This window comes from Ovis aries, chromosome 8 (assembly GCF_016772045.2).
Source record: "Ovis aries strain OAR_USU_Benz2616 breed Rambouillet chromosome 8, ARS-UI_Ramb_v3.0, whole genome shotgun sequence".
Lineage (NCBI taxonomy): Eukaryota > Metazoa > Chordata > Mammalia > Artiodactyla > Bovidae > Ovis > Ovis aries.
The window spans coordinates 32193015-32204073 of NC_056061.1; the positions used below are offsets into that span (position 1 = coordinate 32193015).

An 11059-nucleotide genomic window follows, 5' to 3' on the forward strand; every position below is an offset into this window, starting at 1 on the left:
CCAGCATTTGGGGAAAGGAAGGGGACTGAACCTCCTGTGTTTCCAGCAGCTTGTAGCCCCTGGGACATAGCATGTACTGTCTTTAACACCGGACTTCGAATTATATGTGTAATTAAATTAACATACAAAGGAATTTCTACCTCTCATCACAGTTCTCCTGCTTCTTCGGGACAGGGGATTGGGATTTGGCGTTTGAGAAATAGTCCTCATGATTGATTTGCTTCTCATGTTTCTAAAAACATGACCAAACTCAAGGTACCCTACCTGGGTGAAAGATACTGGTTCAGCAGCCCCAAGCACTAGTTAGCTTTTCTCTGCAGAGAGTCTGGTGTGGCTGATTGATCAATGGATAAAAACTGCTCTGGCATCATCGAGCCTAAGTCCCGTACAGTTGGAGAAGACTCCCATCAGGGTAAGCCCTCGGGAGAGATTCTGTTTTGATTGTTCACCAAATGTTCCTATTGGCGGATACTCAAGAGTAAAAATAGATGTTGCGCATCTGTGTAGGAGTATATTGCCTCTTCCTGAAGCGAGTTCCCAGATGAAAACCATCATGTGCTCCCAGAGTCAGCTTTTCGCTCTCTGTGCCAGTGGCAGAGGACACGAAATTATCAGTGGCCAGACTTCTGCACCCACACACCCTCTTACCTGCTAATTTCATTTTTCTCTAACTCTGGACAGTTATACGTGTTCTGACAAGGCGCTGCTTCCTTTGCACTTTCGTTTCTTAAAATTCATTCTTTGGTAGGGGTGCTAGTGAATTCAACAGTAGGATGAAAGGAGGAAAGGAAGCCAGTAGAACTGGCGGCTGTCCCTTGAGATCGCACAGTGAACGCTGTTCAGGAACGTGCAGTAATTATGATGACAGGCAGTGACAGAGCTGACCCACCAACTCTAATCAGCCAGCTGCTCCCTTGGCACTCTGCTAGGACTTATAGACACAGGCTGCTGCTGAGAACTCTTGGGAGAATCTTGAGTATCAATATCACAAAAGGCAGAAGTAGTGTTTTCTGTCTTATTTCTTCTTTGTACAGTCATTTCATCTCCAGTGAGCTTTGCCATTTTCATTTTTCTTTTGGGTTCTACCTCCCGCTGTTGCCTTCCCATAATCGATAGCACATCCTGTGCTGTGAAGCTTGAAAAACAAACCTTTATTGACTTTAAGGGAAAAAGAATGTCTTGGAGGCAAATGTCCAGGCTCTGGTGAAATAAAGGAACACTGAGTTTTAACTCCTTTTAAATAAAACCTTCTCTTAGTGTTAAGTAAATCTTTGGGTTGAGTTGCAAAGCAATTTAATCTGCCAGCCTTGGCTCTGCTGTGTTTTAGTGCGGATGAGAATTCAATAAAAATTAGCTGAATGGACCACTTCTGGGACATTTTCATGTGTGAAATGTTGTGCAGTACACAAAGAAAATAATAAATTCTCCCCTGAGGACAGTCAGTCAGTCAGTCATGTTAGACTGCCATTTCCCATGCTAGCACATTCAGCATTTCCCTCCGACACCTGGTTCTTGATAAGGTGTTTTCATTAAGTGAGGGTGTAAGATTGATTTGGGACTAATCCAGCACCTTGAGTAATTGCAGCAAACCTGGTTACAAATGCTTTGTCTAATTCTCTACTTGAGAGAAATTCTTTTGTGTCTTCCACTACTTTTAGTTTATTTTTTTAGGCTTCTATTTCTTCTGTAAAATTCTTCACAAGAACTCAAGCATGGCACTGCTGAAATACCCTAATAATCTAAAAAGCAAATGTATTTTATGGAAGCTTTAAGAATTCCTAGGTGCTTCAAAAAATTCCTCATTAAAGATGTTTCACTTGGCTGCTGTGACAGGAAATCATTAAGTAAAACTGTCTATTTGACAGAAATGAAGCATTAGCTATCAAGTGAAATGACCTCAGTCAAAATGCTAACTACCTGCTTCCAACTGAATGCTTGACCTTGTGGACTTGGAAGACTCAACTTCCCAGGTGTTGCTAGTGGTTAAGAACTCTCCTGTCAATGCAAGAGACATAAGACTCAGGTTCCATCCCTGGGTTGGAAGATCCCCTGGAGGAGGGCATGGCAATCCACTCCAGTATTCTTGCCTGGAGAATCCCATGGACAGAGGAGCCAGGGGGCTATGGTCTGAAGGGTCACAAAGAGTTGGACACAACTGAAGTGACTTAGCATGCATGCATAGCTTTTATATGAATACTGTTACTATATTTAAATTGAATAATAATTTAAACAGGTTTAAAGTAGTTTTCAACCATCAATAAAAAATGGTTGCCTAGTCACATGTAAAGCAATGAAGTTAGAATACATCCTCTCACGCACACAAAAATAAACTCAAAATGACTTAGGGACTTAAACATAAGACATAATACCATAAAACTCTTAGAAGAGAACATAGGCAAAACATTATCTGACATAAATCATACCAATGTTTTCTTAGGTCAGTCTCCCAAGGCAATAGAAATTAGAACAAAACAAACAAATGGGGCCTAATCAAATTTACAAGCTTTTGCACAGCAAAGGAAACCATCAAAGAAAATGAAAAGACAACCTACAGAATGGGAGAAAATATTTGCAAATGTTGCAGCTGATAAGGGTTTAATTTCCAAAATTTACAAATAGCTCATACAACTTGACAACAACAAAAAGTCCAATGAAAAAATGAGCAGAAGAACTAAATAGACATTTCTCCAAAGAAGAAATACAGATGGCAAATAGGCACAAGAATAGATGCTCAACATTGCTAATTATTAGAGAACTGTAAATCAAAACTGCAATGAGGTACCATCTCACACTGGTCAGAATGGCCTGGAGAGGGTGTGGAGAAGAGAGAACCCTCCTACACTGTTGGTGGGAATGTAAGTTGGTGCAGCCACCATAGAAAACAGTATGGAGGTTCCTCAGAAAACTAAATATAGAATTACCATATGATCCAGGGCATATGTCCACACAGAGCTATAAGTCAAAAAGATACAAGCACCCCATTGTCCATTGCAGCACTGTTTACAATAGCTAAGACATAGAAGAAACCTAAATGTCCATCAACAGATGGATGGACCAAGATGTGGTACATACATATAATGGAATATTACTCAGTCATTTGCAGCAATATAAATGGAACTAGTGTGGATCACAATAAACTGTGGAAAATTCTGAAAGAGATGGGAATACCAGGTCACCTGACCTGCCTCTTGAGAAACCTGTATACAGGTCAGGAAGCAACAGTTAGAACTGGACATGAAACAACAGACTGGTTCCAAATAGGAAAAGGAGTATGTCAAGGCTGTATATTGTCACCCTGCTTATTTAACTTATATGCAGAGTACGTCATGAGAAACGTTGGGCTGGAAGAAGCACAAGCTGGAATCAAGATTGCCAGGAGAAATATCAATCACCTCAGATATGCAGATGACATCACCCTTATGGAGAAAGTGAAGAGGAACTAAAGAGCCTCTTGATGAAAGTGAAAGAAGAGAGTGAAAAAATTGGCTTAAAGCTCAACATTCAGAAAAGTAAGATCATGGCATCCGGTCCCATCACTTCATGGCAAATAGATGGGGAAACAGTGGAAACAGTGGCTGACTTTATTTTTCTGGGCTCCAAAATCACTGCAGATGGTGACAGCAGCCATGAAATTAAAAGACGCTTACTCCTTGGAAGGAAAGTTATGACCAACCTAGACAGCATATTAAAAAGCAGAGACATTACTTTACCAAAAAAGGTCCGTCTAGTCAAAGCTATTGTTTTTCCAGTAGTCATGTGTGGACGTGATTGGACTGTAAAGAAAGCTGAGCGCTGAAGAATTGATGCTTTTGAACTGCGGTGTTGGAGAAGACTCTTGAGAATCCATTGGACTGCAAGGAGATCTAACCAGTCCATTCTAAAGGAGATCAGTCCTGGGTGTTCATTGGAGGGACTGATGTTGAAGCTGAAACTCCAATACTTTGGCCACCTGATGCAGAGAGCTGACTCATTTGAAAAGACCCTGATGCTGGGAAAGATTGGGGGCAGGAGGAGAAGGGGACGACAGAGGATGAGATGGTTGGATGGCATCACCGACACAATGGATGTGAGTCTGAGTGAACTCTGGGAGTTGGTGATGAACAGGGAGGCCTGGCGTGCTGCGATTCATGGGGTCGCAAAGAGTTGGACATGACTGAGCGACTGAAATGGAACTGAAATGGAACTCGTGACTATCAAACTAAGTAAAGTAAGTCAGAAAGACAAAGACAAATACCATATGATGTTACTTATATGTGGAACCTAAAATATGGCACAAATGAACCTATCTACAAAACAAACAGACTCACAGGCATAGAAGACAGATTTATGGTTGCCATGGAGGCAGGAGTTAGAGAGGGGTAAAGTGGGAGTTTCAGGTTAGCAGATGTAAGGTATTAAGTATAGAATGTTTAAACAACAAGGCCCTACTCTATCGCACAGGGAACTATATTCAATTCCTATGATAAACAATAATGGAAAGGAATATTAAAAAAGAATGTATATATGTATAACAGAAGCACTTTGCTATATAGCAGAAGTTCAGTTCACTTGCTCAGTCACATCTGACTCTTTGCAACCCCATGGACTGTAGCACACCAGGCCTCCCTGTCCATCACCAACTCCTGGAGTTTACTCAAACTCATGCCCACTGAGTCGGTGATGCCATCCAACCATCTCATCCTCTGTCGTCCCCTTCTCCTCCTGCCTTCAATCTTTTCTAGCATCAGGGTCTTTTCAAATGAGTCAGTTCTTCCTATCACCTGGCCAAAGTATTGGACTTTCAACTTCAGCATCAGTCCTTCCAATGAATATTCAGGACTGATCTCCTATAGAATGGACTGGTTGGATCTTCTTGCAGTCCAAGGGACTCTCAAGAGTCTTCTCCAACACCACAGTTCAAAAGCATCAGTTCTTCGGTGCTCAGCTTTCTTTATAGTCCAACTCTCACATCCATACATGACCACTGAAAAAACCATAGCCTTGACTGGATGGACCTCTTTTGGCAAAGTAACATCTCTGCTTTTTAATATGCTATCTAGGTCGGTCATAACTTTACTTTCAAGGACCAAGTGTCTTTTAATTTTATGGCTGCAGCCACCATCTGCAGTGATTTTGGAGGCCCCCAAAATAAATCTGTCACTGTTTCTGCATCTATTTCCCATGAAGTGATGGGACTGGATGCCATGATCTTAGTTTTCTGAATGTTGAGTTTTAAGCCAACTTTTTCACTCTCCCTTTTCATTCATCAAGAGGCTCTTTAGTTCTTTACTTTCTGCCATGAGGGTGGTGTCATCTGCATATCTGATGTTATTGATATTTCTCCTGGCAATCTTGATTCCAGGTTGTGCTTCATCCAATCCAGCATTGAGCTTGATGTACTCTGCATATAAGTTAAATAAGCAGGGTGACAATATACAGCCTTGATGTACTCCTTTCCCGATTTGATGCTATAAGAAATGGTATTCAATCTTATAATAACCTATAATGAAAAAGAATCTCAAAAAGGAGAAATATATATGTATAAACAAATCCCTCTGCTATATACTTGAAACACTAAATCAACTAAACTTCAATTTTTAAAAATAGTTCTAAGCAATGGTTCTCAGCAAACTATAATATCATATTAAAAGTATTTTTGCCTGATGGAAAACTTAAGGTTATTAAAATGGTTGGAAAAAAGTTAAATGCATGTGCAATATATCACCTGTGCAATGGTGCCTTCTTTTCCTGGATGATTTCCAACTCCTCCTTTACTTCTTCCCCCACTGTGCATGAATTGTATCTTCCAAAGGTATGGATGACGTCTTTGCAGAATGAAGGGACTTCAACTTTCTTAACTCTTTCTTCAATGCTTGGATGCAGGACTGGGTCATCCTGAATGCCCAGTGCTCACCTTCTCTAAAAATACTCCCTCCTTGAGAATATTATTCAGTCGCCTTTTGTGTACATACACATCTCCTACTGTTTCTGGGAACTCGAAAGGACAGGCTTCTATGTCTCTTGACCTTATACTTCTCTTCCTATAAATCTTTTTGTTCTTGGTCACGTGTCCTTACTTATTACCAGCTTGCTCCACTAGAATGTAGGCTTTATGACACTATGTTCAGTTGTTCTTTACACAGAGGATTCTTGATGGTGAGTCAGCCTTATGCTCACTTCACCAAATGGATTTCTCGGTGATTGTCTTGATGAATCTAGAACATTTCCCAATCTAGAACAGAATCCCTCAGACGAAATGGAGTAGCCATCATGGTCAACAAAAGAGTCCGAAATGCAGTACTTGGATGCAGTCTCAAAAACGACAGAATGATCTCTGTTCGTCTCCAAGGCAAACCATTCAATATCACAGTTATCCAAGTCTATGCCCCAATGAATAACACTGAAGAAGCTGAAGTTGAATGGTTTTATGAAGACCTAAAAGACCTTTTAGAACTAACACCCAAAAAAGATATCCTTTTCATTATAGGGGACTGGAATGCAAAAGTAGGAAGTCAAGAAACACCTGGAGTAACAGGCAAATTTGGCCTTGGAATGCAGAATGAAGCAGGGCAAAGACTAATAGAGTTTTGCCAAGAAGGTGCACTGGTCATAGCAAACACCCTCTTCCAACAACACAAGAGAAGGCTCTACACATGGACATCACCAGATGGTCAACACTGAAATCAGATTGATTATATTCTTTGCAGCCAAAGATGGAGAAGCTCTATACAGTCAACAACAACAAGACCATGAGCTGACTGTGGCTCAGATCATGAACTCCTTATTACCAAATTCAGACTTAAATTGAAGAAAGCAGGGGAAACCGCTAGACCATTCAGGTATGACCTAAATCAAATCCCTTATGATTATACAGTGGAAATGAGAAATAGATTTAAGGGCCTAGATCTGATAGATAGAGTGCCTGATGAACTATGGACTGAGGTTCGTGACATTGTACAGGAGACAGGGATCAAGACCATCCCCATGGAAAAGGAATGCATAAAAGCAAAATGGCTGTCTGGGGAGGCCTTACAAATAGCTGTGAAAAGAAGAGAGGCTAAAAGCAAAGGAGAAAAGGAAAGATAAGCGTCTGAATGCAGAGTTCCAAAGAATAGGAAGAAGAGATAAGAAAGCCTTCTTCAGCGATCAATGCAAAGAAATAGAGAAAAACAACAGAATGGGAAAGACTAGAGATCTCTTCAAGAAAATTAGAGATACCAAGGGAATATTTCATGCAAGGATGGGCTTGATAAAGGACAGAAATGGTATAGACCTAACAGAAGCAGAAGATATTAAGAAGAGGTGGCAAGAATACACAGAAGAACTGTACAAAAAAGATCTTTACGACCCAGATAATCAAAATGATGTGATCACTAATCTAGAGCCAGACATCCTGGAAAGTAAAGTCAAGTGGGCCTTAGAAAGCATCACTACAAACAAAGCTAGTGGAGGTGATGGAATTCCAGTTGAGCTGTTTCAAATCCTGAAATATGATGCCATGAAAGTGCTGCACTCAACATGCCAGCAAATTTGGAAAACGCAGCAGTGGCCACAGGACTGGAAAAGGTCAGTTTTCATTCCAATTCCAAAGAAAGGAAATGCCACAGAATGCTCAAACTACCTCACAATTTCACTCATCTCACATGCTAGTAAAGTAATGCTCAAAATTCTCCAAGCCAGGCTTCAGCAATACGTGAACTGTGAACTCCTTGATGTTCAAGCTGGTTTTAGAAAAGGCAGAGGAACCATAGATCAAATTGCCAACATCCGCTGGATCATCGAAAAAGCAAGAGAGTTCCAGAAAAACATCTATTTCTGCCTTATTGACTATGCCAAAGCCTTTGACTGTGTGGATCACAATAAACTGTGGAAAATTCTGAAAGAGATGGGAATACCAGACCACCTAACCTGCCTCTTAAGAAATCTGTATGCAGGTCAGGAAGCAACAGTTAAAACTAGACATGAAACAACAGACTGGTTCCAAATAGGAAAAGGAGTACGTCAAGCTGTATATTGTCACCCTGCTTATTTAACTTATATGCAGAGTACATCATGAGAAACGCTGGACTGGAAGAAACACAAGCTGGAATCAAGATTGCCGGGAGAAATATCAATCACCTCAGATATGCAGATGACACCACCCTTATGGCAAAAAGTGAAGAGGAGCTAAAAAGCCTCTTGATGAAAGTTAAAGAAGAGAGTGAAAAAGTTGGCTTAAAGTTCAACATTCAGAAAACGAAGATCATGGCATCTGGTCCCATCACTTCATGGGAAATAGATGGGGAAACAGCGGAAACAGTGTCAGACTTTATTTTGGGGGGCTTCAAAATCACTGCAGATGGTGATTGCAGCCAGGAAATTAAAAGACGCTTACTCCTTGGAAGAAAAGTTATGACCAACCTAGATAGTATATTCAAAAGCAGAGACATTACTTTGCCGACTAAGGTCCGGCTAGTCAAGGCTATGGTTTTTCCTGTGGTCATGTATGGATGTGAGAGCTGGACTGTGAAGAAGGCTGAGTGCTGAAGAATTGATGCTTTTGAACTGTGGTGTTGGAGAAGACTCTTGAGAGTCCCTTGGACTGCAAGGAGATCTAACCAGTCCATTCTGAAGGAGATCAGCCCTGGGATTTCTTTGGAAGGAATGATGTTAAAGCTGAAACTCCAGTACTTTGGCCACCTCATGCGAAGAGTTGACTCATTGGAAAAGACTCTGATGCTGGGAGGGATTGCGGGCGGGAGGAGAAGGGGATGACCGAGGATGAGATGGCTGGATGGCATCACGGACTCCATGGACTTGAGTATGAGTGAACTCTGGGAGATGGTGATGAACAGGGAGGCCTGGCATGCTGCAATTCATGGGGTCGCAAAGATTCGGATATGACTGAGCAACTGAAGTGAAGTGAGAGCTGCTGATGCATTTCTTAAATGCCAATGTGTTTAGTTTGGTGGATTTATTATTTAATATTATTTAACATAATATTTTAATATTATTTAACATGATAAATAAGTACAATTTTATTTTCCTGAGAACCCTGACCTATCTTTTGTAGTCAAACCCTCTGATTTACTGAAGATCAGATTTCAGCCACTTATACAAGGAGAGAAGCTGGGTTTTCTGTTTTCTCTCCTAGTAGAGAGAAAACATATCCTTTCATCTGAAATACATTTAGTTTTCTGACTAACAAAGGGTAAAGAGCTCCTTTGGAAACCTTTGCTCTGGGCCCAGGTATGACTTCATGTCAATTTTGAAAACTTTTATTATTCTCCCACTTGGAAAGGCATTGGGTTTAATGTTAAAGATATAAGAATACTTTTTGCCTTAAGTTTTGTGTTCATCTGTTAGTTCCTTCTTCAGTAAATCTGCACTGAGCACCACTCTGTGTTGAAAGCCAGGCACTCAGTATGAAGATGCAGTGCCTGCCCTCAGGGTGCTCAGGAGAGAGAATGGGCCACGGATGAGCTGGAGTTCAGTGATAGGCATGCCATGTGAAGCTGACGGAAGGACCTGCCTGGGAGGAAGGGCATGTGAGGATGAGCTCCTCGTTCTGGAGAGAGGATTTCTTTACGGAACACTTGGGCTCTGCACAGCGCAATTACAATGCTCTCCCACCTTCTTATGTAACGACACTGAAGGAAAGAGAATGGTTTCCCAGTTCTGAGCTAGCTGGAGCTTTTCTGTGTGTGTCCCCATCACGCTACCCTTGGTAGTTCACACATGAGAAATGCCTATGACAGAAGGAACCAAAAAGGACCCTTACTAGCCTTATTCATCAATGACAGTCTGGGTCCTAAAATCAATTCACATGAGCTCATACTTTCATTCTCTAGTATAATAATCCAAGTATAAAGAAATATTTAGCCATCTTGAACACTGCTAGTACACTCTAGCAGTGCTGTTGACATGGAGGCCAATCTTCTATCACCAAACCTGGCAAAACAGAGCAACAAAACTTGAAGACTTCATTTCCACTTAGCCTGCAGATCGCATGCTCAGTCGCTTCGGTCATGTCCAGCTTCTTGCGACCCTATGGACCGTAGCCCACCAGACTCCTCTGTCCATGTGGATTCTCCAGGCAAGAATGCTGGAGTGGGTTGCCACGCCCTCCTCCCGGGGATCTTCCCGATCCAGGGATTGAACCTGCGTCTCTTATGTCTCCTGCACTGCAGGCGGGTTCTTTACTGTGTCCAGTGTACAGACTGCTTGATTTTAAACATAACGTTATATTTATAGAATCTTGTGTTTATGAATCTTATTTTAACTAATATGATAAAACATTGCTATAATAATATCCATTAAATTATTCCACTCTTCCCTTGCCCCAAGTTACTGACATCATAATTCGTATACATTTTTCTTTCTGTTTCTTTGGCAGGTCACCATTATTGCAGATGATAATTGCAGATTTTTATGCTGGTCAAGAGAAAGATTAACTTACTTTCTGGAATCAGAGCCTTTTCTGTATGAAATATTTAGGTATCTAATAGGAAAAGACATTACAAACAAGCTCTACTCATTGAATGATCCCACCTTAAACGATAAAGTACGTATTTTTCTGAGTCCCTTTACTTTGTTAAATACATATGTAGAGTGAGGTATCCCTCCTTTATGCAGTGTATAGGTTCCTGAATCTTCATTAACTAATCATGAATTAGTTCTTTGTTAAATGAAGTGGGGATGCTTATAATTAAGAGACCCTTCAGGGGATCATTTCTCAAGAATGAGAAAATACCATGTAATTATTATATCTCCCATGACCTAGTGAAGTTGTCTGCACATGTCAGACACCTGATATGTAGTGAGGATGTGCTGTCCTCTTCATAAAATGCCTTTCAAGGAATCTAAAGAAGATGGTAAGTGAGACGGAGGACTAAGGGCAATGTGTGTGGGCCAGGGAAGGCAGGGCAGACTGATAAATGCTGATCAACCCCAGCAAGCAGGAGGTTGGCATTTTAACCCCGTGTCTTCCAGTCTTGCACATTCCTACTGATCAGGTCCCTTTCCAGAAAGCCCATAAGTGACAAGAGAGGTATAGGATGGAAGCCTGTGGCCATTCATTTAGGCATTTCAGAGCTACATG

At 41.1% G+C, this 11059-nt stretch overlaps 1 protein-coding gene across 2 annotated transcripts in view; it reads left to right on the forward strand.

The window, feature by feature from the left end:
* The window catches only part of BVES (blood vessel epicardial substance), a 54260-nt gene that overhangs the window by 18928 nt on the left and 24273 nt on the right, over window positions 1–11059 (forward strand). For both annotated transcript variants that reach the window (XM_027972406.3, XM_060419554.1), the window contains exon 6: window positions 10355–10522. In XM_027972406.3, coding sequence (XP_027828207.1) covers window positions 10355–10522 — 168 coding nt within the window. The remainder of the gene's footprint in view (window positions 1–10354; window positions 10523–11059) is intronic.